Below are 27,455 nucleotides of genomic sequence, written 5' to 3' on the forward strand. Positions count from 1 at the left end.
ATGACCTGAGCTGAAGGCAGACACTTAACCGAGCGAGCCACCCAGGCGCCCCTGCCATTGTTTTTGAATGGCCTAGTCTTCAAGGTCTGGATCCCAAAAGGGGAAAATGAAGGACGACAAAAGTCACCAGCCCTTTAAAGACCCTGAAAGTCACCTGAGCCAGATGGAAAGCAGTTTGCAAAAATGGGAGGGGGTGCAACAATGCCACCAGCTCTTTCTCTGAACCTCTGTGTTCAAAAGCCACAATCAGAGCAGGTCCCAAATATATGGAAGACAGGGTGCTTTTTGCCCACCCTGGCTCCACAATCTGTGTAAAAGCTACTCCAGGAACACATACACTGCTGTCTGCCACAGGGCAGAGTGGTGGGAGATGGGTAGCTACTACTACGCTAAGAGCTGAAATTGACCAAAATTAACTGCAATTTACCACCCAAGCCTTTCCCTGAAAATTAGGAGCCTTCCTACTCGAGGTTCAAAATATTTTTTTTTTTAAGATTTTATTTATTTATTTGAGAGAGAGAATGAGAGACAGAGAGCACATGAGAGGGGGGAGGGTCAGAGGGAGAAGTACACTCCGTGCCGAGCAGGGAGCCCGATGCGGGACTCGATCCTGGGACTCCAGGATTATGACCTGAGCCGAAGGCAGTCGCTTAACCAACTGAGCCACCCAGGCGCCCATGGGGTTCAAAATATTTATATAAGATTCTGCCAGTGCAATTTTGTCTAGGTGGGGAAACAGATTTCTGTTGTTTCCTACTCTGCCGTCTCCCCAGAATCCTCAAACCTTGTTTTAATGTTTAATAAGTTATCAAGCTTGGGTATCACTTCATAATTTAATCAAATTTTAACTCACAAGAAAGAATCCTGCTAACTTCCTTGTCTTCAAATCCTTAATTAGCCACATCTACACACAGGCATCACTGTCTTTCAGTCTGGACATAGGCCAAGAAACATTTGCCAAAGACAGGTGTAAGATGCAGCTACCAGTTAAGGGGAATAGATAAGATGACCTGTTTTCTGAATCTAAAACTCAGACACAGGGCCGGACAAAAGATTTGAGAATGATTATATGAAAAATCTTATAAATACATAAAAATTAAATTCAATTACGTTATAAATTTAATGCACTGCCTTTACAAAAGAAAAAAAATCTAATTAGGACCGTCTCCAGAAAACTAAGCCATATAGTCCCCACATATATGTTCAAAGAAGAAGAAGAAGGGAGGCATGGACCATTGAATGAATCATCCCCAACTTTCATTCTTTGCATATTTTGACCATCATAACATTTCAATAAATGTCCTGTAATAAAAGCAGTACATTTTTCTTTACATTTAATGTAAATACCAACAGTGGTCACCTATCAACTTCATACAAGGACACACTTCACAGGTTTCATAATCAAATTTTAAAATGATCACATGTAAAAAAAAAAATCACAATCTAAAAAAACACACAAATAATAAAAAACACCAGTACAGCATAAAAAAATACAAAAATGTAATTTATTTGTCTTATTTACCAAATGGTTAACTATAAAGTTATAATTTTTGCCTTGGAGTTAAAGGCAGTTTCACTTTTATCACAGTTACTTTTTCTGATCATATGCTAGAATCAGTATCTTCTGTGTTTTATCTGTATTTAATTGATCATTTACATTTTATATATTTGTCCACTTAAGAACCATATTTTCTGCATGATCACAGAAGCTCCATAATATAAAATGTCATTTTCTTCATATATTTGAGTAATACCGATCACGGTTTTGAAAGTCTCTATGAGCATATCTTGCATAAGTCTTGTTATGTGGGATCCTTCCAAAAGGTTCATGGTCATTGAAACAAGATTCAAAAACTTCATCAACAGCCTTTTGAGCTACTTCTTTGCTGATATTCCTAACAGCCAGGATAGAAAGAATGGCTCTGTCTCGTACACAGGTCTAAGGAGAAAGAAAAGTATGTGGCTTTAACTTAAATGACAATTTAATCATGAAATAATGATATTTTATATAATGTCTGACCACAGTCAGAATTAATTCCCTTTCGAACCCTCTTACACTGTTGGTGGGAATGCAAGCTGGTGCAGCCACTCTGGAAAACAGTATGGAGGTTCCTCAAAAAGTTGAAAATAGAACTACCCTATGACCCAGCAATTGCACTACCGGGTATTTACCCTAAAGATACAAATGTAGTGATCCGAAGGGGCACCTGCACCCCAGTGTTTATAGCAACAATGTCCACAATAGCCAAACTGTGGAAAGAGCCAAGATGTCCATCAACAGATGAATGGATAAAGAAGATGTGGTATTTATATACAACGGAATATTACTCAGCCATCAAAAAAAAAAATGAAATCTTGCCATTTGCAACTACATGGATGGAACTAGAGGGTATTATGCTAAGCAAAATAGGTCAATCAGAGAAAGATAATTACTCATGTGGAATTTAAGAAAAAAACAGAGGATCATAGGGGAAGGGAGGGAAAATAAAACAAGAAGAAATCAGAGAGGGAGACAAACCATAAGAGACTCTTTTTTTTAAAATATTTATTTATTTATTTATTTATTTATTTATTTATTTATTTATTTGAGAGAGAGAGAAAGAGAAAGAGCACAAGCTGGGAAGGGGGGCAGAAGGAAAGGGAGAAGAAAACCCCCCGCTAAGAAGGGAGACCAATGCGGGGCTCAATCCCAGAACCCTGGGATCATGACCTGAGCCAAAGGCAGAGGCTTAACCAACTGAGCCACCCAGGCACCCCACTATAAGAGACTCTTAATCATAGGAAACAAACGGACAGCTGCTGGAGGGGAGGTGGGTGGGGGGATGTGGTAACTGAGTAATGGACATTAAGGAGGACATGTGATGTAATGAGCACTGGGTTTTATATAAGACTGATGAATTACTGAACTCTACCTCTGAAACTAATAATACATTATATGTTAATTAATCAAATTTAAATTTAAAATATTAATGGAAAAAAGAATTAATTCCCTTTCATATTATTTTATTCATTTCTGTCATTCTAAAGTAGAAACATAACTCTATGGAATATGTTTAGCTCAACCTAAAATTATTTAGGTATAAATAAGACCTCCTCCATTTTTTCATCTTTTCCAATAATATAACCAGATGTCATTTTCTGAAGTTTTAGGTAGTCCAACAAACAGTAACTCCCAATTTGCAAAAATCAAAAAAACAAACCAAAAAAAAATCTATAAATAAGGTTCTAGTTGGATTTTTAATAAAATTTAAATAGATTTAAAATATACTTTACTTCTATGTCTTTCTCTTCCTTTACTTTCCAGTTGACTAATACTAGATAATCTTTCCTTCAAGAGGGGCATCTCCCATGGAGGCAAAAGGAAGCTACACATGCATATACATAAAATTTGAAGGTGTCTTAATTTTTCAGGAGAAAAAAAAAAAAATCAAACAACCTTTTTTTTTTTCCCTGAGCGTTCTTTGCATGGGTATTAAATTCTCTATCTAAGAAAATAAATTATCTAATGTTACACAGTAATAGGCTAGAATTTCTCAGTATTCTAAATATGTTAAGAAACATAAGGTCCTGCCATTCCAATTCTTGGAGAGCTTTAAATCCATTTATTTCTCCACAAGCCCAAGCTAAAGTTCAAAAGAATGGCATCTAACCTTTTCATGAAAAATAACCAAATACTGGTTCTTACAGCTATGCAATCTGTCAATCATTCATCTTCTGTGTGTGTTTCCTGCTTTACTTCACCCTGGTCAGCATGCCTGAGCTGGGGATGCTCACTAGTATTAGAATATAAACCAGTGGGACACCTGGGTGGCTCAGTCAGTGGTTAAGCGTCTGCCTTCGGCTCAGGTCATGATCCCAGGGTCCTGGGATCGAGCCCCACATCGGGCTCCCTGCTCCGCAGGAAGCCTGTTTCTCCCTCTCCCACTCCCCCTGCTTGTGTTCCCTCTCTCACTGTCTGTCAAATAAATAAATAAAATCTTAAAAAAAAAAAAGAAAGAATATAAACCAGTGCTTCTCGACCTAAATTACACTAAACACTGATTTTAAAAATAAACCTCAGGCATAAAGGAAGAAGAAAGAGAGGATGAACCATATGGAGCTACGGCAGCAATTGCCAGAAAGAGGACATTTCTCCCTTCCAGGGGAAGAAACGATGGTAAAAATTTGTCTCCTGGAGCTACAGGTTTGGGAAGCACACGTAGAGACCACAGTTCAGGTTTACTTCTTTCCAAATGTAATTCATTCCTGTTAAAACTGGGTGATTTTACCATATTTGGCCATCAGTCACTGTCACCGATGTTGGTGTCTCTTGGGTACATGTCATACGAATGCAGGGACTCCATTCTCTACGACTGTTCTCCCTCCACCAGGCTCCCACTACCTCCCCAAACTTTCCCTCCTGTTGCTAGTTCTGTTCACTTTCGGTGGCCGCTACCCAAAGGAAAAAGAGGAGAGACTTATCATCGTCAGGGCTGTGCTGATTCAAAGCTTTGCTGTCATGTCACACAGCCCTTAAAGGAGCACTACTACCCGGCCATAACCTGTGCTGTGGGGCAGTCTTTGATCCGATAGGTATGACTTTTTTGTCTCGGGAATACAAGTCCCGGACTGCAGGGATCAAAGTCAGACGGGCTGTGATTTTGCATTAGGTCTTCATCTACCTGCTTCCAAAAGGATCCCAAGAACAAGATCATATAGTTCTTTTCACTATTAGAATCTCTCGCTGAGTCACACAGCTTGCCCGTAATTAAAAAGTAGAACTAAACTCCATCTATTTGGCTTCAACAGGATACATTCTGTATTCTTCCCATAGAAGTAGTTCTTTCACGTTTCAAATACTAAATGTACTTCTCATTTCTTTATGCATTATTTCCACTCCTAGCACTCTGAAGGGTGAGGGATTTCATATGTTAGTTTTACCTGATGATGTTGTTTCAATCCAAAATGCAGCCTGAATATTTCATTTACAAGAGAGCAGTCTCCACTAAGGTTAGCAGCTCGAACCTATCACAAAGACAGAGGCAAAGAGAAGGAAAGTAAGTGTTCTTGCTCTATAAAAAGTTTTGAAAAAGAATTTAAAATTAGCATGTCTTTCTGAAAACAGAGTATCCATCGGATCTTTTTCAAGAATGTTTTAAACTCTGACATAGACTATTTTAAGTTATTCTTACATTAAGAAAAAGAGCAGATATCCATGAGCTAGACTAGACAATGCAAAATAAACTGGGGGTTTGGGGGAGGGTCAATCATTTATCAAAGGGAACTTTCAAAACTTCACACCATAACCTGTGTAAATTGATGCCATCCCCCGGGGCCTCAACTGTCCTTTGAAAAATTAAGTTCTTGAAACTTAAGCAAGAACATTCCAAGCACAAGAACATTCCCAACTGGTCATGCTATGAGCATGACAGCCTGAAGTTAGGACATATTTTCTAATTCACTATATTTTTAAGGTAAAATGCAGCTTCAATAGATGAAAAGGTCTTTCTACCTTCTACCAGAACTACCCACATGAATGCTACAGCCAACCTGGCCACATTTTTGCTGATGTACTGCAAACAGAATGGCCCACTTCTTGTGACTTCTACAACAACATGGCCTCATTCCTCTGAGGATTTCAAGGCCCTTAACATACTTTAGCTAGCTAACAGGCATTAATTCTCATAACGTCCAAGAGAGAGACCTATTTAAAAACTCAGGTTTCAGTCTACTCTCCAAATAATATGAGTTATAATTAGAGGCAGTGGGGCTGCTTATTAATTTCAAGGGAAAGAGAAAATAATCTAAGTTATAAAGTATACACTTAAATTTATATTAGTTTTTTTTTTTTTTACTTCTCAGCACACTGCACTCTTCAATTAATGAAATGCTCATATTAAGTACATATGTCTAAGAGCATAAATATACTGCACTTCTGAGAGCAACCCAAAGTGCTTATTATTACCATAAAAACTTTTTATGTCGTATTTTTGAGACTACATGTCTTACTCTAGGGCAAGCAAGGCACTCCACCTATGGAAGGCAGCACGGCAGGACAGTTAAGAACCCTGGTTGCAATCCTGCCTCTACCACTTACTAACCATGGATCTCAATCAACGCCTCCCTTTCGACACAAAGAACATGCAGATCATAGCATCTACCTTGATGGACTGTTGAGTAGACACAATAAGAATCCACAAAAGGAACAGTGTTTGGCACATAGTCCTCAGCCAGGGTTAACTAGCATTAGTTTTTATATTATACAGTATATTCCACAGGGAAAATGGTTATTTGGTTAAATGGTTAAAAATGGTTATTATATACCATATATATATACACACACATATATATATGAAATATATCTATCATATACTAAAAATGGTTATTTGGTTAAAAATGGTTATTATAAAGTCATTACTATTACTAGGATTTAAAGGTTATAATTAAGACAATTCTAAGAAGATACTTAAAATATCTCTTGTTGTGTCTCAAAGCTGTGTTCAGGAGTTAAAAATGGAAATCTAAGAGTAACATGGAACCATGACAGGAAGAAAAGGAGTATGTTTAAGTAAATTATACTTCAATTAGGTTTTCTTTTTTAAGATTTATTTATTTATTTGAGGTGGGGAGTGAGGGGCAGAGGGAGAGAGAGTCTTAAGCATTACACTTCAATTAAATGTTCAAACTCAACTGATGAATCACAGACCTGTACCCCTGAAACAAATAATCCATTATATGTTAATAATAATATAAAAAATTATTCAAGAAAAATAAATACATAAATATACATAAATAAATAAATGTTCAAACTCAGAGTGTTCCAGGGGGAGAAAGTATCTTTTACAATAAAACTCACTTCTGAGCAGGCCAAATGTCTGACGTCAGTGAACCAATTAACGTGAGCGCGACAGTGATCAAACGCATGAACGAGCTCGTGGGTGACGACTCTGTTCATATGGGCCTGATTACGGATGTTGTTCTGGCACAAAACAATCTAGGAGGCACCAAAATAGGAGAAGTTCCATTATGTCTAACACCTCCTCTCCTTTTGTAACTCCCACCTTCTCTCTGGCGTGAGATGGCTCACCAGCTTGGAGCGCTTCCACCCACTCTCCTCCCTCAACCCCACACCTCCCCATCCATCAAGGCCTGGTCCTAGAGTACATGCTCCATTAAGCGTTCCCAGTGACCAACTTCTCCCTCTTCTGTCTGAACTGAAGTACTTAATTAAATACCATCCTTGGTGGGCTGCTGGACTCCACAGCGTCATACTAGGAGTGGGCTTTGGAATGAAGCAGATTCAAACTCCAGCCCCGCTCCTTACTAACTCGGTGACCTTGGGCAAGTTTCTTAACCTCTCTGTGCCTCAGTTTCCTCAACTCTAAAAAGGAGATAATTAGAGTACCTACCTCATAGAATTGTGAGAATTAAATGAGAATACATGTAAACTGCTTCTTATCAAGTTTCTGAATGAGCAATGAATCAACAATGAATGACCACCACTGTCTCATTCTACTAGAACTGCCAGGGAAAAATCCTCAGAAAGACCTTCAGAAAGAAGTGCAAAAAGCCAACAGCACACTGAGCAGGACCCTATAAGAATAATAAACACATAAGGGATCCTAATAACAACAGTTACCATTTATTGTGTTCTTACTATGTACCAGACACCGGGATATGTGCCAGCTATTTTATATACATTCATCCAACATTCATCTTTCAATAATATTTCTTGAGACCTACTAGTAGATTTATAATTATTCATAATTTATAATCTATAATTATAATTTCTAATGTATAATCTACAAATGGCACTAGAAATTAATCGAATATTTACCAAAATCATTAAAGACATGCAATGACAGTTGTCATGAAGAAAAATCCAGGATGTCATGAGTACATACAATAAGAATGCCTGACCTGGTCTCGAGGATTGGGAAAGGCATCTCTGCAAAAAGAATGTTTAAACTGGGATCTCATGGGTGAATAGGAATTAAATTTGAGAGGTGGGGAAGGGAGCATTCCAGACAGAGCAGCCTGTGCAAAGGGGAGCAGCGCTGACAGAAGAGAATGTCTGAGAAGCTGAAAGCAGACTAGTAGCACAGAACTGTAGGTGACAGGCACGAGATAAGGCTGGGGAGGTCGGCAAGAGCCAAATCACTCTTTATCCTGAGAACAGTGGGAAGTCACTGAAAGGGAGGAGTGAAACGGGGGTGCTTTTATTTTTATCCTTTTGACTACAGTTGGAAAAATAAGCAGAAGATGACCAAAACTGGACGCAGAGAGGCTAGCTGAAGGCTAAAGAGGTATTCTAGGCAAGAAATAATGGTACCTGAGCAGGGATGGTGGGATGCCCCCCAAAATAATATTTAGGAGGTAAACTGGATAAAAATCGGTGACGGATATAGAATATGGGTAGGGAATCAGAGGTACAAGGATGATCTCTACATTTCTGGCTTGGGTAATAGGATAGAGGATGGTACCATTCACTGAGATATGCAAAACTACAACACCAGGTTGGATGGGGATAGGGGATGGTATAAACCATCAATTTGGACTTGGACAAATCTGTGAGGTCTCAGATGCCTTTAAGATATCCAAGTGTAGGTGTGAAGTGGGCATTTGGATATACAAATGTGAAGTTCAAAAGAGAGCTCTGACCTAGGAAAATAAATGAGATCCCCTTGGCAGAGTATAGAGGAAGCAAAGAAAGGGATCTAACATCAAGGATTAAGAGACTTCAACATTTAGCAGCTGATAGAGGAAGGTGAGCTAGCAAAGAAGCAACCAGAAGAGTGTCATGTACTGGGGGAACCAGGGGAAGAAAGTGTCTGGCATTACCCACTAAAGCCAAGTGTATGCATACTATATGACCCAGCAATTCTGCTTCTAGACAAATACCCAGGAGTAATTTTTGCACATGTGCACCAGGAGAAAGGGTGAAAAATATTCACAGCGACATTGTTCACAACAAAGTCAGAAACAATATTAAATACGGTAAACTGCAATATAGGCATACAGTGGAAGACTATATAACAGTCCAGCTATGTAAATGAGAGGTGTGTACAACATGGAAGAATCTCAACAAAATAATTGTTACAGAAGACTATATACTGTATGATTTCATAAAACTACAAAGTATCACACAGAACTCAAAGTATTCCATGTATAAAACTTAAAAGCCAGGCAACTGAATAACACATGGTTTGACTGTACATAAAGATGGTAAAACCATTCAGAAAAGCAGGAAATGATTATCACAAGAGTCAGAATAAGGAAATGTGATAAGAATAAGAGAGGAAATGTGATCCAAGAGGGACACAATCTTCTGAAGTCCTGGCAAGTTCTATTTCTCAAATCTGGGTGGCAGTTACACAGGTATTCATTTTATTGCTATGACCAAAAGTATGCATACAGGTTTCTTACTCTTCTGCATGAATGAAACACTTCAAGATACAAATTATAATTTATAAAAATAAAAGGAGAGAGTGCCCAACTATGCTCAACACTGCTGAGAAGTACGATAAAAGTTCAAAATATCCACTCTATTTAACCCCAAGGGGGAAATGAATTCACCAAGACCCATTTTGAGAGCTACAAGTATTGTTATTATCAGTTTACAAATGAGGAAACTGAGAATAAGGCAAATAACTTGCCCAAGCCCCACAGCTAATAAGCAGGGGAACTAGATTTGAACTCAACTCCACCAGACTCCAAAACCCAGACCTTTCACTCCTATGCTGTTTCTTTTTCCCATGATTACTGTGAAATACCTATAAATAACCAAAATACATATAATATTCCCCAGGAGGAAACAACTAAGTATTATTAAACAGGGTTGTATGTTCAAGATGGAAGGTGTTACTTATAAAAACTTCATCTACTCTCATCATACGACCTAATTCTTCTACCACCTCCAAGATGCCGTCAAAACCCTCCAATTGCTTAAAACTTTTATTGAATGCTTACTATGATAAGTACCTTACATGAGCTATCTCATTTAATTCTCCTAACTATATTATACGATAGATACAATCATTACCCATATTTTCCAGATGAGTAAACTTACTGGCCTAACCAAAAATGTTCAAAGGTATATCACTTCTCACGGGGTAAAGATGAAACTCTTTAGCTCAGCATTCAAAGCCTCCCACCATATGGCTTACCTTTCTTTCCAATCCTATTTCCCCATATTCCCCAAACATTCCTGCCCCCCAGCTACACTGGACAACATGCCACTTCCCAAATATACCTTGTCCTTTCCCAACACACCACCTTTGCTCATGCTACCCCTTATTTGGGCAACAGTCTTCGTCTTCTTTGCCCCTGAAGAAGCTTTATACGCTCTAGCTGAATCTGTAGGTATCTTGCAATCACATTACTAACCCATTGTGGTAACCACACCCACCTAAAATAGTTTAACCTGCCTCAAACTTTATCATTGTCTTATCTCCCCTGTGAAAGCATAAGCTCCTTAAGAGGAAGAACCATAACTAATTCCCTTTTTGAATCTTATACAAAGTCTACCCAACAGAATGGCCAGCATGCCAAGGTGCTTAGCAAATATCGGGAAAGAGAACCACCTGGGCAAAAATGCCTACCTGAGACGTTGACGCATCAAAACCTCCACTGACATTGCCATTACAGTCTTCACAAGAAAAGTGTCTTTCTTTGTTAACAGCACTAAAAGGCAAGCATGCATTAAAGAAACAATGTCCAAAAGCAGTGTGCACGCGGATGCGGTGCAGGGGAAACAGCCTTGGGTAAGGAGTCAGGAGCCCCAGGTCATAAATCCCCTCTCCCACTAACACATAAGAAACCTTGGGAAACCTTCACGACTAAGTTGTCTCATTTGTGATATAAGGAAATCGTCCCTGCAAAATCTATCCTAGTTCAAATTCCATGACATGATTCCATAAAGCATTTGGTACACTGATTAAGAACATATTGGAAATACGCTGGAGTTGCTCCCCTCGGGCCAGAAGGTTAAGAAGTGGACCTCAGATGTCACCTCCTCTAATCTCCTCCAAATTAAACACCACCTGGAAGGCTCCTACATAACAAGCTGAGATTTCTTCTCCATGAAGGACAATGCTGAGTCTGGTAGAGTGGAAGAGCCAGGTTTGGTAATTACTTACAAGACTTTACATGCGGTCTTTATCAAATACCGGAAGTGAATGGTAGAGCCAGAGATTTAGAGTTAGGGCAGAAGATGTATGCAGAAAACAAGACCTGCCTGGAAAGAATACAGCCCATCCCCACCACCTACCATATGGAAAAGCCTTTGTGGCCTGAAGTGAAAAATAGTTAGTTCCAGTATGGGGTTTTTATGTTTTTAGCAGCCAGAATACAGACCAGCATTTTAAAAAGATTTACTTACCAACCTGAGTGCTTCATGGCATCAAGTAGAAGTTTGACATATGGATCTAAAAAGATATTGATTCAATTAAGTATGTTAATTGGAAAAAATAGAACCAATTAAATTATCCAAAAAGCAGTATATTATCAAAAAGTAACTCACAAATCTTAACGAAGTAATACTATCTTAAAATTGGTAAACATGGATATGAAAAGACAAGCTTAAATGAACATAAAAACAAGTCTTTAATGAAATAAAACACTAATACGAATACCAAGTTGGGTACTATTGAACATCTTCAATAATACCAAAAATGATTTTAAAGCCCATTTTTAGTTACAGGATCAAAAACATTGTATTAAAGCACATACCAAAAGAATGAGGGAATTGGGGGCCACATCCACAGAAAGGAACTGCAGCACAGTATCCAGATTAGAAGAAGGTAGTTAAGGAGCCCCAATGGCATCTTTCCTGGTCAGACCACAGGCTAACAGGATCCCATTCTGAGTACCACACTCTAAGCAGGACCTGCCAACTGAAGCTCTTCCACGGGGGAAAGCAACTAGAACAATACAGGACTTTGTATTGTAAGTCCTGTAAGAAGCAAGAAAGGCGTTGTGGCTTTGGAAAGAAGAATAAAAAACTTAACTAGGACCGCAATGGCTTCAGGTTTTGAAGGAGTGCCACGTGGGAATAGATTCCATCAATATTTCTTCAGAGGGCAGAACAAGGACCAAAGAGTAGAAGGTACAGTACGAGAAAGGATTTTTCCAACAATTAAAGCTGTTAATAAAATAGACCAGTAGCCTCAAAGAACCTCAAAGAATCGGTAACCTGTTCCAGCAGAGGTCTAGAAACTCTCTGGTTGGTGATGGTGCAGAGGTTTTCCTACATGGGGGTGGAAAGGCCTAGAGGACTCCTGGGGGGCCCTTCTAAGCATCCATGAGCCTGTGATGATTACAGGAAAGTACAACAAACCCAAATGCCTCTAATATCAACTTTTCATATAGGTGTCTCGTCTGAGTGTACAAATGGGCAGCATATTATATGACATAAGCAAAAAACAGAAAAAGAAAAGAAATCAAGGGTTTTTTTTAAGTGTTGAAAGCAAACAATAGGTGAGTAAAAAAAAAAAGTAATGAGAGATGAGAAACATAGGCATAGGTTACTGCTGTATTAACCTGCCCCCTCTTAAGAGTGTTAACAGTAAAACAATTATTAGCGATAAATATTTTTTGTGTGTGTATATCAGGTGTCAGGAACCATATTAAGTGCATTATTTATTATTCAAGCAACTACGAAAGCTTTATAAAGTTGAAGTGGATTCCAAAATCGATAGTCCTCTTACTAAAAAATAATGGTAACAATAATAATTGCAGGGAGCACAGTGGTTTGGTACTTCAAACAGGACCTGCAGTATGTAGAATGGATTTGCTTTAAAGAAAAAGGGAACAAAGATCTCCCTTGAGGCCCAGTCCTAGGGATAGGATGGTAAAGCTACAGGTTGATGCTTTAATACCACTAACACTTCTCCAAGCAGCCCTCCAGGGGAGGGTTGAGGCCTGTTAATTCCTCCTGGAGCTCATGGTCGGCCCACCACGGTCTTCACATCCCACCTCCGTATCTCCTCCACTGTTTGTCTCTTCCACGGTAAGCAGTTATCCATTACTCAGCTCCTGATACGCTCACACTTTACATTCATAAAACCTATTCCTCCCAACCCTAAGAGAGGTATTTTTACCCCTACCTGTCCCTTTTTGTGTGTGCAGATAAGGATAGAGGGGATCAGAGAGTTAAGTCTTCCACACCTGATAAGGAGAGGGGCCAGAATTTGAACCCATGTCTAACTCTGCAGCCCGTCCTCTTTCCACTGCGCTCCACTTCAGAACCTCTAAAAGGCACAGCCCGGGGCCCTACGCATCCTTATTTCCCCACACCAGAACCTAGGAGGCATTCCATACACATTTTCAAGTGAATACAACCTCCTCATTCCCATTACCCCTCTTCTCCCCTCTCCCTTGATTCCTTAATATGCAGGTCATCTCAAGAAGGTTGGAAAATCTTTGGGTGGGTGACTTTTGAACTGTAATTGGCAGCTATGAGATAGTAACCTTGCTTTAGGACAAGTAGGTTTAAGACTTTTATTTTCTAAACATATCTGAAGTAAACTTAGAAAGTCCATGTCAGTGTAAAGGAGTTAAGAAATCTCTAGTGCAATGTCCCTGGGACTAGAGAAATTGGTTGTCCCTACTTAACAGCAGTGGTTCTTGACCCTTTGGGGGTCGGGCCTTTTTGAGAATATGATGAAGTTAGGAACGCTCTCCCCAGAAAAATGCATTCAGGTGCATACACACGATTTCGTAGTGCGTCTCAGAGGTTTCTACACGAGGAAGCCCATCCATGTATGAGGGTTAAGAACTCCTCCCAGTGAAGGGCAGTTGCAAAACTGCTTTCGAGCCGCCAGCAGTCATGCCTTAGTGAACGTGGCTCTTTCAAACTCTCACTCCCAAGTCCCCATACTGCTGCATAATTTACATGAGAAATCGGAGAACCTGTCATACCAGTGAGTGTGACCGAAAAGGGCAAACTCCTATCCGACTCCTCCCTCATTCCACAAGCAAGAGTTTCCCACCTCTGAAAGGGAAACTGAGGCCCAACCCGCCCCCCACCCCATTCCCCGCCACCACTCCCGCCCCAGGATGCCGAATCTACCTAGACCCTGCTCAGAGGTGCCTGAACCCTGCTCCTGCCACACCTGGGGCTGAACCGAGAGACCCCTGCCCTCCGGCTCTCAGACACCACCCGGCCGACCCCCGGGTCACGGCTCCTACTTGTCTCCAGCGTCTTCAGGAGCATAAGCTGGCACTTCTGGTTGTTGGTGAAGAAGCTGGAAAGGAACCCTTGCCCGGGCTTTCCCTGGGCCAGCCGCTCGGGGAAGACCTGGCACGCGACGTGTTGCTGCTGCAGCTGTTCCCCCGCCGCGGAACCGGGCCCGCGCTCGTCCGCAGCTCCTGCCATGCCGCCCGCGGACCTCGCCGCTGTTTCCTCCCGCCTCGGGCGGCCGGGGATGAGATCCGGGAAAGGCAACCGCCCTCCCGCCAACCGGGGCGCCCAGATCCTCCTTCCGCCGGCGGTCCCGGCCCCAGGCAGGGCGACTGCCGCAGAGCCTGGCTGAGGACGTTGGGGCCGCGGGGCCTCGGAGCCCAGCAAGGGACGCTGAGCGAGGAGAGGCTCAGGGAGGGGCGAGAAGCGCGGGGAGGGGCGAGAAGCGCGGGGAGGGGCAGGGCGAGGGATGCGGGGAGGGGCGGGGCGAGAGGCGCGGGGAGGGGCGGGGCGAGAGGCGCGGGGAGGGACGGGGGCGGGGCTCTGGATCCCCAGTCCGCTGGAGGAATTAAACCTAGCCGCTGCACTCGCTGGCGTCTCCAGGGCTGCTGTGGGCTTCGCTGCTGACCTTTGCCGCGGTTGGCCGATCCTAATAAGCGTGGTTCCGCAGCCCGCCTCCTCGTGGACACTCCTTCCTCAGTACTGGCCACTAAAGTCCCCTCACACTCTGAAGGTCTCAGGCATCCTCCCACTCCCTGCCTTTTCCACCAGCAGGCCAGTTGCATTCTGGCCCACCCATCTCCTGACGTCCAAAGCCATATCGAAAGCAAGTACTTTTCAGTAACGTTTGAAAGCTGCAATTATAATTACTGGTCATATCAAAATCCTCAAAATGTGGGAGCCAACTACTTTTTTTTTTCTGCCTCACCTGGACCCAATGGCCCACCCTACTCACTTGCCACCCCAAATAACTTTCTGCTAACAAAACACAACCAGTTTACTTCTATCTCCAACCCTTAATTCACTTCCATCTTTAAGCACCTTTCCTCAGTCATGATCCAGGTCCTGATCAAATCTACCTATCACACAGGGCTTTCCCAGATACCTTAATCAAAATTATTCTCTCCTGATCTCCCAACGTACAAAGTACTTTGCATCTGTTATCATTTTCATCATAGCCTGCCAGGTTTTAACTAATTTGTATTTCTCTTTTTCCACTAAATTTTTTTTTTAAGATTTTATTTACTTATTTGAGAGAGACAGAGCACAAGCACGGGGAAGGGCAGAGGGAGAGGGAGAAGCAGACTCCCCGCTGAGTGGGGACTGGATCCCAGGACTCTGGGATCTCAACCAAAGCCAAAGGCAGACAATCAACCACCTGAGCCACCCAGGCGCCCCTCTTTTTCCACTAAATTACTCAGTTCAGCTCACATATTTATTCAGCACCTACTATGATGGACCAAGCATAATGGCAGAGACTGAGGATAAGAGAATTGATGAGGATGAAGAGGAGCATATGATTTATGTGAGAAATGTATAGAAATAATATAGGCTTAGGAGACCTTGAGGATTATGAACAGTGCTTTATGTGTCATGGGTGCTTAATAAATATCTAGATTGAATGCAAATCAAAACCACAAAGAGATATCACCTCACACCTGTTAGAATGGCTATTATCAAAAAGACAAGAAATAACAAGTGTTGGTGAATATATGGAGAATAGGGAACCCTTGTGCACTATTGACGGGATTGTAAATTGGTTAAGCCACTATGAAATACAGTATAGAGATTCTTTTAAAAAATTTAAAAAATAGAACTACCATATGATCCAGTAATTCCACTTCTGGGTATTTATCCAAAGAAAACAAAACACTAACTTGAAAAGATATATGCATCCCATGTTCACTGCAGCATTGTTTACAATAGCCAAGATATGGAAGCAACCTAGGTGTCCATCGATGAATGAATGAAGAAATGGTGCTATAAATACACAATGGAATATTGTTCAGTCATAAAAAAAGAATGAAATCTTGCCATTTGCAGCAACATGGACTTTGTATTCATCAGGAAGTGGTAAAAGTACTAATTTGTAGTGGATCTATTTAGTCAAGGATACATGTTGTAATCACAAGGATAACCATTAAAAGAAGAGCATTAAAGGGCAAAACTAATGCACTAATAGAGGGGGGAAATGAAAAATAAACACATTGGATGGGATGCTAGGGTTGTTCATCATTTGAAATATTACAAAAATATGAACACCTCCTATGTACAGATTGCTAAAATTATAATAGTTTTCTTTCTTTTTTTTTTTTAAGATTTTATTTATTTATTTGACAGAGAGACACAGCGAGAGAGGGAACACAAGCAGGGGGAGCGGGAGAGGGAGAAGCAGGCTTCCCACTGAGCAGGGAGCCCGATGCGGGGCTCGATCCCAGGACCCTGGGATCATGACCTGAGCCGAAGGCAGACGCTTAACCGACTGAGCCACCCAGGCGCCCCTATAATAGTTTTCTTAAGCCGCTTTTTATTGAGCTCACCTTGGATACATTATTTCTAACCTCCACTACAATCCTACAAAATAAGTATTATTATCACTATTTTGCTGATAAAAGAAAAAGTGGGTTTAGCAATATTGAATATTTATCCAGGACCACACAGCCTTCAACCTATTTAGAGAACTAAAACATAAGCATATAGAAAACTACACTATTACAGTTATTGTAATGAGTCTTCAATATTCAGGAAAGGCTAGATAGAGAAGATGGGGCCTGACACTGACCATAGCCTATAAGCACGTGAAATACTATTTGAAATATTATTCACCTACATGAATAAGAAACGAAATGCAAATTAAAAGCTGTAATTTTCCCCTACCAAATTAGCAAACGTTTTTTCCATATTCATCACTGAAGGCAACAAAGAAAGAAAAGTAGAAAAAAAAATTATGCCAAAATATGATCAGTAGTTGCCTAGGTATTGGGATATTTTTATTATATTCTGAATTTTCCTAGTGCTCACAATAAGCATATATTACCTTTGTAATCAGAAAAGTAAACTTTAAAAAAATGAGTAAGCTTTGGATGCCATTTGTGTAACTTCATCCCTTTATAGTATAAAGACATAGGGTGGAATGGAAAGGTGTTAGGGGAGCGATAAGGAAGTGCAAATACAAAGGATTAAGCTGAAAAGAGAAAAGTAATTACCACAAAGAAATGAGAGTATGGGCAAAGATTTAGCTATCAGGATTTTCATTTCTCCATTGCAGCACTAATTAAGAGCAAAAAGGATAGAAAGTTTCAGTGTCCAAGAGATACAATGGAATACATGAAACCATGTTGTTGTAGTATCTTTTTAAATATAATCATAAAAATTAAGTTACAAAACGGCATAAACGTGATTCCATTTTGAAATTTCATTTACTATAAGCATAGAAAGGGTCTAGAAGACTGCTCCAGGATTCACAGTGGTTATTTCTATGTGGATGAGATTTGGGTGTTTTGTGGGGGTTTTTTGTGCTTCTCTTCGTTTTCTAAAGGAAAAATAGTTGCTTTTTTATTGGAAGTTTTTTAAATATATCACAGCAACACATGAAGTTGCGTATCATTTTAAAGTGCTTTCCATCTTTCAGCTTTTTAATAACGTTTAATCCATTTATCGAGGGCCAACAAAAATTCGGTGAGTTTATAGGCTTTCCTCAGCTTTCCAGTCATTCTGAATGTTGGGGAAAAAAACAAAACGGTCCCCACAGCCCTGAGCAGAGACAGGCTACACCGCCAGCGCTCGCCAGCGACTGACAGGAATCTACTTCCGGAATGAGTCCCTCCTCCGAACCAGAAGCGGATGGCGCGCAGCATTCTGGGAAGACCTAAGGTAGCTGGGTTGGGCGGGGCTAGGGTTGCTGGCTGTTACCAGGGCAACTGGAAGCGACTGGCGGTTATCCGAGGTTTGAAGCCGTTAAGCAGTAGAGGCTGAGATGCTCAGAGGTCATTTGGGATGAGCGAAAAGGGCACGAGGGCCTTTCTAAGAGAAGACAGTCCTATCAGGAGGTTTTCCAGTCGTGCCCCGCGGCGGGAACACCTGCCCGGGGGCCATGGGTCGCGCCCACCTGCTCTTGCTCCTTGCTGTGAAAGTGTCGCCCAGTGGCTCCCGTCACTTCTCTAATTTTCTTCTGCCTTTTAAAGATTTTTTTTTTAATTTATGTGAGACAGAGAGAACGAGAGAGAGAGAGAGAGCACATGAGAGGGGGGAGGGTCAGAGGCAGAAGCAGGCTCCCTGCCGAGCAGGGAGCCCGATGCGGGACTCGATCCCGGGACTCCAGGATCATGACCTGAGCCGAAGGCAGTCGCTTAACCAACTGAGCCACCCAGGCGCCCTTTCTTCTGCCTTTTAGAAAACGTGGCATTACATTGCAACGTGTTCTAATAGAAAAGTACATTTTTTTCAGTTGAGGAAAATTACCAAAAAAAGGAAAAAGAAAACTCACCAGTCGTCCCAACTACCTGGCAGGGACTTAAATTTTTCATTTAATACCTGTCACTTCTTTTCCCAGCACAAATATTTTTTACACAGTTGAGTTTATTTGGGGAAAATCATCTCGTATCCGGCTTTAAATCATATATATATGATGCAATTGTTGTTAAAATCTTAGCAACAAAGAAGGCATTGAAGACTTTAATGTAAATCTGCTTGTAGTGAATTGAAGAGACAGAGATGAATGGACACAGCGCATGAACACAATTCTTTCAAGAAGTTTGGCTGTAAAGGAAAAGAGAAAGGTCAGTAGCCAGAGAAGGATGGCAAATAAAAGAACAAAGTTGGGGTCTTTCCTGAAGAAGAGGACACTTAGTGATTTTATTAGTACAAGAGGAAAAACTAGTAGTCAGGGGTTAAAGATACTGCCAAGAAAGAGAATAACTGATTGAATAATTCCCTGAAGAAATAGAGGAGATAAGATCCACATATCACGTACATAAATTAGTTTGGGAGGTGGAACTGGGTAGGAGGATGTCAAGGTGGATTATGGATGTTAGTAATTTTAAAACTATTACAAGTTGGCAAGAGTAATAAAGATATGTATGTGTGTGTGTGTATATATATATATATATATATATATATATATATATATATGGCCAATAATAGGTATGCTCAGCCACATTAGTAGTAATATAAATGGAATATTAAATACCTATTAAATTTGCAAAGATTAGGGGCGCCTGGGTGGCTCAGTTGTTGGGTGTCTGCCTTCGGCTCAGGTCATGATCCCAGGGTCCTGGGATCGAGCCCCACATCGGGCTCCCTGATCGGAGGGAAGCCTGCTTCTCCCTCTCCCACTCCCCCTGCTTGTGTTCCCTCTCTCGCTCTCTCTCTGTCAAATGAATAAATGGAATCTTTAAAAAAAAAAAATTGCAAAGATTAAAAAGCAGATAATATATGTGTTGGGCAAGGGTTCAGCTAAACACACTGCAGGTGGGAAAAGAAACTGGTACTCCTCTCCCCTCCGGGCACTTTGGAACTACAAATCCCTAAAATGTGTACGCACTTTGCGCCGGGTGCTGGAGGCGCCACTGGAGCCGACTAGGCTTGCGAGCTCCGCTGAGGAGCCGGAGGTTGGGCCGCAGTTACCTCCGCGTCCGCTCCGGGTCCCTGGCCCCTCAGCCGCATGGCGTGCGGGGCGACGTTGAAGCGGCCCGTGGAGTTCGAGGCGGCGCTGCTGAGCCCTGGATCCCCGAAGCGGCGGCGCTGCGCCCCTCTGCCCGGCCCCACTCCGGGCCTCAGGCCCCCGGACGCCGAGCCGCCGCTGCTTCTCCACTCGCAGACCCCACCGCCGACTCTGCAGCAGCCCGCCCCGCCGGCAGCGAGCGGCGCCTTCCAACACCGCAACAAAGTTTTCAGAACATAAAGCAAGACTATAGTCGTTATCAGAGGTGGAGACATTTAGAAGTCGTTCTTAACCAGAGTGAAGCTTGTACTTCGGAAAGTCAGCCTCATTCCTCAGCACTCACAGCACCTAGTTCTCCAGATTCCTCCTGGATGAAGAAGGACCAGCCCAGCTGGTTGGGAGCTTGGGAGCACAACACAGGTAAGCGTGGGGCTGGGCCAGTCCCTGGTAGCACTGCTATTTGGGAGGAGCCACTTTGCCTTTGTATCGGTTATTAAAAACAGAATTTGGATCCCTGTGGTCAGGCTCCCCCAAATTCTCTTTAAGAAGTGCCCATGTTCAACTGCTTGAGCTTTGTTTTGGCAACCCCCTGCCCAAAGTTGCTTACAGATTGTTCTTCACCTTGTTTCCAAGGCTGTGGAACAGAAAGTAGCCTCTGTTTTGAGGAGGTGGAAGTTAAGTTTTTTTACTGTGACTTGTTCAGGACCACATTTTACAAAATGCCTTGTTTCCCTTATTATTGTTTCTGGAAAGGAAAGTTCTATTAAAATTGTTTTAGTTTGAATATAGAATAGTTTTATTAATTAGGGCTTATTTTGAAAAATTCTGAGCTTAATTCAAGTGTATGCCAGTACCTTCCAAAGTAAAGTAATATTCAGAGACAGTTGTTCTGATCAGATGGCTTAGAGAAATTCTGGAATATTCATATTCGAAGATTCCTTATTAATGAATGTCTTTGACTTAAATCTAACCAAAAACTGCAACATTATTCTTTGTACATTTTCATTATATAGTGTTAACAAGCTTAGTTGCAAACAAATAAAATACTTAAGCTACTTGTTTAAAAAAAAAAGTGTATACACTTTGACTAAGCAAGTATACTTCTAGGAAGTTCTCAAAAGGAAATAGTCAAAATTGCACACATATATTAAGCTGGATGGAGTTCATTTCAGCTTGTCCACCAATGAAAGACTGGTGGAATATATTATACCCATACTTCTTAGACATGGATAACATGGCTGCAGATAAGAGAAGTTCACTTATATTAGTTTCAGTAAGAGCATCTTCAGGTTTTATAGGAAGGGAATGTGGAGTTGCAGTCTGATTGACTACCCTTATACACAATCAGTGGGATGCTTTGAACCATCAAAAATTACTTAGAAGACTATTCAGTGATAAGGAAAGATGTGTAAAATACATTGTTACAAGAGAAAAGTGAGGTATGAAAGCAGCATATGTAGGTTCTTAACCACATGATGGGTTTTTTTGTTTTTTAGGTATTCTGCTTTCTGCTTATCTGTATTATACATGATGTATATTTTTTTAAAGATTTTATTTATTTATTTGACAGAGAGAGAGAGAGAGAGAGAGAGCAGGAACACAAGCAGGGGGAGCAGGAGAGGGAGAAGCAGGCTTCCCTGCAAGCAGGGAGCCCATGTGGGGCTGGATCCCAGGACCCTGGGATCATGACCTGAGCCAAGTCAGATGCTTAAAGACTGAGCCACCCAGGTGCCCCCACATGATGTATATTTTATAAGGACATATACAATGTTGTTCTTTTAAAAATGTGAATAACTTTATAAGTAAGGCAGGCAGTTGGGGAAGTTCTCTCCTGATCACCTTGAACTTGATTATAACTCTCTGTGAAGTAGGAGATCCAAAGAAATTAGATGCTTTAATAAGCTGTAAGAACTGTTTTTTAAATGTATTTTATAGATGCATATTATTTATCAATGCCCCACCAATCTCACAAAAGATTGAGCGTGCTAAGAAAGAGATATATTCTATAGTAGGAGAAAATGATCAGAAGAGGCAAAAGGTAATTGGAAAACAAGCAAAATCAAACAAAATAAAGGCAAGCATGTGTTAATACCCCAAAAAATCATGCCAAAAGTTCATTTGTAATTGCTAGAGGGGTGCCACCACAAATTAGTCTCTGATATTCCTAGCAACTAAAACAAAAGGAAAACATAGTTCTAAGTTTCACATGGTCTGTAAGAGGTTTTTTTTAAGTTGCTTAAGAGAAGTATAATTTGGTATAGAAAGCTGAGAAAAATCCCCCCCAAGGTTCTAATAAGGGAATAATATGAGATTCATCTATTACTATTTTTTTATTTGTATGTATTGTTTTTATAGAATTTAGGAACATTTCAGAAAGGTTATACTCCTCTTTATTAACTCAGTACTTACAAGCTCTCATTAAGTACTGTGAGAAATAGAAACACATGTAAGACAAAGTCCCTGCCCTCATCTATTATGAAAGAATAACTATAATATATAATAGCAGGTTTACAATATATAATGACTAACTAGTAAGATTAATAATTAGCGATGATGAGTAATAAAATAACCAATATGAATGACTATAAATCGAGGCACTGTTTGAAGTAAAAAGTGAGATGGGATTCCTGCAGTATATAGAAATACTTTCAACCAGTGGGATCATGTTTAACCATTTGTTAAAAGGGGATGATACTCCCCTTTTACAGAAGAGGAAACAGATTTACAGAGATTCGATTAATTGTCCAGGGTCACATGGCTGGTAAAGGACAGAGCCAGGACTTCAAACCAAATCTGTTCCATGCAAACCACCTTCTTAACTACTACACTTTATGGGGGAGATAGCATTCAAATAGACTTTTAAAGGATGGAAAAAGTTATGTCAGGCAGAGTTTGGGGAAAGATATTCTAGGTGGAGAGAATAGCACTAAACAAAATCAAAAAGGTTGGAATGCATAGGGTATGTTTTGGGTAACACACACACACCCCAGAAAAGTGAGATATATGTAGGTAAGCACTAGAAGAATAAGACCAGAAAGGTTGGGACAGATTTTTTCATTTTTAAGAATTAGGGCATAGTTTACCTGATAAAGAACTCAGACCTCAGGGCCTAATAAAGCAAGAGTTTTAAGCACAGAGACTTGAACCTGAAAATTCTATGTCAGGGCCCTGGATGGGGAATATGAGGGACACTAGGTGAGGAACAGGTCTAATGACAAATAATAGAATCCTGTTACACATTAACTGTGTAAAATTGGCCAGGTAATGTAAGTTATTTGGACCTCAATTTTTTTATCTCTTAGAAAGGAGACTGTCAGGGACGCCTGGGTGGCTTAGTTGGTTAAGTGTCTGCCTTCGGCTAGGTCATGATCCCAGGGTCCTAGGATCGAGTCCCACATCAGGCTCCCTGCTCAGCGGGGAGCCTGCTTCTCCCTCTCCCTCTGTCTGCCGCTCCCCCTGCTTGTGTTCTCTCTCTCTCTCTCTCTGACAAATAAATAAAACCTTTAAAAAAATGTTTAAAAAAAAAAAGAAAGGAGACTGTCAGACACGATGATCTCTTAATATCTCTTCTTGTACTAACATCCTGTGATCACATATGCCAGAGATTGCAAACTCAAATGCCTAAATTAAGGATCAAGAAGGTTTCATAAATTAGTAAATGAATTTGATGTGAGAAAAATAAGGAGTGTTAGAGATTAGAGTGGTAGTTTAGATGTCCCATTTAAAACTCCAGCCAATTTTTGCATGAGTGAGGACCCAATGTTGCCAATTTTCTAATTTTTCATGAGAAACCCAAGAACATGATATTTTTAAGAATATTATACAGAACAAACAAAACCTCTGCTGGCTAGATACAGTCCATGGGTCACTAATTTTCAACCTCAGCTATAGATAAAAGGGCGTAAAGAAGAATAATAAGTGTTTGAATGAAGAGAACTAAGTATGAAGAAAGAAGAAGGAATCAAAGAGAATACCAGGATTTCCCCTAGGTAATGAGGAGGAGGTGGGAACATTAAGATAAATATTAAAATCAGTAGAAGGTTTGGAGAGAAGGTGCTTGACTGTGAGTTTTTTGAACACAGGACAAAGATCTCAGTCATAGGTGTCCACAGCACACAAATCAGATTAAGACGTTGAGTTTTGACAAACTGAGGGTTGCTAGAGTGGTGGGGGGTGGGAGGGATGGGGTGGCTGGGTGATGGACATTGGGGAGGGTATGTGCTATGGTGAGTGCTGTGAATTGTGTAAGACTGTTGAACCACAGACCTGTACCACTGAAATAAAATATACATTATATGTTAAAAAAAAAAAAAAAGAAGAGGAAGATAGTAGGAAGGGAAAAATGAAGGAGGGGAAATCAGAGGGGGAGACAAACCATGAGAGACTATGGATTCTGAGAAACAAACTGAGGGTTTTAGAGGGGAGGAGGGATGGGGGGATGGAATAGCCCAGTGATGGGCATTAAGGAGGGCACGTATTGCATGGAGCACTGGGTGTTATATTCAAACAATGAATCATGGAACACTACATCAAAAACTAATGATATAATGTATGATGACTAACATAAAACAAAATTAATAAAAGAATTAATAAAAAAAGATGTTGAGTTTTGAGAAATCTGTGTAATTTATCAAGGCAAAAGGGTTCAGGAAATGTAAGACAGGAGTTTGGGAAGAGAGGATGAAACAGAAGTTAAAGATGTAAGATTTGGGGCACCTGGGTGGCTCACTCATTAAGCGTCTGCCTTCAGCTCAGGTCATGATCCCAGGGTCCCGGGATCGAGCCCCACATCGGGCTCCCTGCTCCATGGAAAGCCTGCTTCTCCCTCTCCCATTCCCCCTGCTTGTGTTCCCTCTCTCGCTGTGTCTCTGTCAAATAAATAAATTTAAAAAAAAAAAAGATGTAAGATTCATTCTCTCAAAGTTTTATTAAACATATATCACAATATGTATTTATTTCTTAAGACTATACATTCTATGAGGGCAGAAACCACACACGTTTTTTTCACCACTTACCCAGCACCTAGCACAATAAATGGTAGGTGCAGAATGTATGTTGAATAAACAAATGAATAAATACAGCGTGTGCTTCACAGTACACAAGGCACAGGGTTGAATTAGAAAATGTTCTCAAAGAAGTTTATAGGCTAGAAAGTAAGTCAAGTCTTATATATAACCTAATCTGTTTGAAATTAGTACCATTAAAATAAAGGTACCATGGAATTCAGAAGAGAAAGAATTTTTTTTTAAGATTTTATTTATTTATTTGATAGAGAGAGACAGCGACAGCAGGAACACAAGCAGGGGGAGTGGGAGAGGGAGAAGCAGGCTCCCCGCCGAGCAGGGAGCCGGATGCGGGGCTCGATGTGGGGCTGGATGTGGGGCTGGATGTGGGGCTCGATGTGGGGCTCGATGTGGGGCTCGATCCCAGGACCCTGGGATCATGACCTGAGCCGAAGGCAGACACTTAACAACTGAGCCACCCAGGAGCCCCAAGAGAAAGAATTTTTTAAGAGAAGTTATGCTGGGCTTGATAATGGATAGTTAAGATTGGATCATGCAGATGTTGGGAGGAACTGGTCAAAAGCATCTAAGTTAAAGGTGCATACGTTTCTTCTGAAAGTAGAGAAGTGGTTGAGACTGCCAAGATAGTGAATAGAGAAACAGTTTGAAGCCAGAACCTTGACAATCACCCAAATGTAAAGAAGGTAAAGAAGAACCAACAAAGTAAACAGAGAAGAAATCATTAGAAAACTAAGAGAAGCATCAGGAGAGTAAGTTACATAGAAACTAAAAATCCATGTTTCAAGAAAGAGAGGTCAATCAGTATTGTCAAATACTACAGAGACAGTGGGCCATCAAGAAAGAGGATGTAAGACCATTAGATCAGTGATTAAGGAAATCACTGATGACTTTCAACTAAACAATTTCTTTACAGCTGACCAATGAATAAGAGAAGAGGAGCATAAAAGACCACTAGAATTAAGAGACTTTTGATTTGCTGAGGGAGGAAGGGAATGGAGTTACTTAGGAGCAGGGGGGAAAACTAGAAGAGGAAAGGATTAGGTTGCAAAAAAGGATAAATTCATAAAGCAAGATTTTAGAGGATCTAAACAGTAATGAGAACATGTCTTGTCATTTGTCAAGAATCACCATTATAATTCTAACAAGTATTACTCAATAACAAAGATAATATTTTAATTTTCCCTACTTGGTCACCTCATTTCTTTTTACCCTTATGACCCCAAAGTAATTTTGAAATACTGAAAAATAGTATTAGAACTTTAACTTAGTAATATTTCTTAATGCTTCATGAAAATCCTCTTTTTATAAGTATATAGGTATTATAGGACATAATTCCTGCATTTTTTTTTAAGATTTTTTATTTATTTGCGAGAGAGAGAATGAGAGAGAGCATGAGAGGGAGGAGGGTCAGAGGGAGAAGCAGACTCCCTGCCGAGCAGAGAGCCCGATGTGGGACTTGATCCTAGGACTCCAGGATCATGACCTGAGCTGAAGGCAGTCGCTTAACCAACTGAGCCACCCAGGCGCCCTAACTCCTGCATTTTTTGTTACTCCACATCCCTTCAAGAAACCACTCCTCCCCAACTGTAGCTTGTGTGGTTCAAGTGGGGTTGATTCCCAAATCGCCACCCAGCCCCCACTCCTATACTTGATCCCAGATCTGGCCAATGAGAACCATCACTGATACTTTCACTTGCACTATAAGAAAAAAGACTTTCTCTGACATTGCAGGAGCTAACGACCATGTAAGCATGGAGCAGATAGGCCACCTTTGCCACCACATGGAGGCTTGTGTAAAATTAAAGCTAAAAAGGCCAACCTGGAAGATAGAAACCAAATCCTGATGATGTTATTTAGCCCAGCGGTCCAGATATGCCTCAAGACTAGTTTGACCACTGGATTTTTCAGTTCAATGAGCCAATAAACTCTCTTTAATGCTTAAACTTGGGTTTTATCTGGACTTCTGCCATTTACTACTCGAAACAACGTAATACAGGTGTACTTCATTAAGCCAACATTATTTCTGTTTCTTCTATGCCTTTATTTTTTTTTAAGGTTTGATTTATTTATTTGACAGAGAGCATGAGCAGGGGGACCGGCAGGCAGAGGGAGAGGGAGAAGCAGGCTTCCCATTGAGCACGGAGCCCAATGTGGGGCTCGGATCCCAGGATTTTGGGATCACAACCTGATCCGAAGGCAGACACTTAACTGACTGAGCCACCCAGGGGCCCCTCTATGCCTTATTTTAAATTTGTTACTCTAGAATGTACTCTGTAATGTATTCCACAGTTCTCACTAAATCCACAAGTTTAGTACAATCCCAATCTTAATCCCAATCGTATTTTAAGAGCTTTTTGTTGTTGTTTGCCTGTTTTGGAACTAGGCAGAATTACTCATGGAGAGGAAAAAAAAAAAACATTAAAATACCAAGAAAAATAGGGGGGAGGCACCTGGGTGGCTCAGACGGTTAAATGTCTGCCTTCGGCTCAGGGCGTGATCCGGGGGTCCTAGGGTCAAGCCCCGCATCGGGCTCCCTGCTCAGCGGGAGTCTGCTTCTCCCTCTCCCTCTGCCTGCTGCTTCCCCTGCTTGTACACTCTCTCTGTCAAA

The 27,455-nt window shown here is 40.9% G+C and overlaps 1 protein-coding gene and 1 pseudogene across 4 annotated transcripts; one reads left to right on the forward strand and one right to left on the reverse strand.

The window, feature by feature from the left end:
- Positions 1–1,476: 1,476 nt before the first annotated feature.
- ATP23 (ATP23 metallopeptidase and ATP synthase assembly factor homolog) lies at positions 1,477–14,570 on the reverse strand. Of its 4 annotated transcripts, XM_035002263.1 has the most exons (6): positions 14,170–14,570; positions 11,360–11,405; positions 10,581–10,662; positions 6,836–6,973; positions 4,921–5,004; positions 1,477–1,939 (listed from the first exon to the last, which is right to left on the reverse strand). In XM_035002263.1, the coding sequence occupies exons 1-6, from the start codon at positions 14,354–14,356 to the stop codon at positions 1,736–1,738; spliced, it is 741 nt and encodes a 246-aa protein (XP_034858154.1). In that variant the 5' UTR covers positions 14,357–14,570; the 3' UTR covers positions 1,477–1,735. The 4 variants fall into 4 exon arrangements, with proteins under 4 accessions (XP_034858154.1, XP_034858152.1, XP_034858153.1 ...); XM_035002261.1 differs by lacking the exon at positions 10,581–10,662 and having other exon boundaries at positions 14,170–14,203; XM_035002262.1 differs by lacking the exons at positions 10,581–10,662; positions 14,170–14,570 and adding an exon at positions 7,389–7,572 and having other exon boundaries at positions 11,360–11,385.
- Positions 14,571–19,749: 5,179 nt separating this feature from the next.
- The window catches only part of LOC118008987, a 33,449-nt pseudogene continuing 25,743 nt past the window's right edge, over positions 19,750–27,455 (forward strand).

The sequence above is a fragment of the Mirounga leonina genome, unplaced genomic scaffold, assembly GCF_011800145.1.
Source record: "Mirounga leonina isolate KUSES-001 unplaced genomic scaffold, KU_Mleo_1.0 Mir_126, whole genome shotgun sequence".
NCBI lineage: Eukaryota > Metazoa > Chordata > Mammalia > Carnivora > Phocidae > Mirounga > Mirounga leonina.

What these genes read in the sequence shown, in the direction of transcription:
- ATP23 (XM_035002263.1), bottom strand. Translation starts at nt 14,356, where the DNA reads ATGGCAGGAGCTGCGGACGAGCGCGGGCCCGGTTCCGCGGCGGGGGAA. An exon ending in CCTGAAGACGCTGGAGACAA is followed by an intron (nt 11,406 to 14,169) that starts GTAGGAGCCGTG and finishes ATATCTTTTTAG; the next exon opens with ATCCATATGTCAAACTTCTA. An exon ending in GACATTTGGCCTGCTCAGAA is followed by an intron (nt 5,005 to 6,835) that starts GTGAGTTTTATT and finishes TCTTTGTGATAG; the next exon opens with GTTCGAGCTGCTAACCTTAG.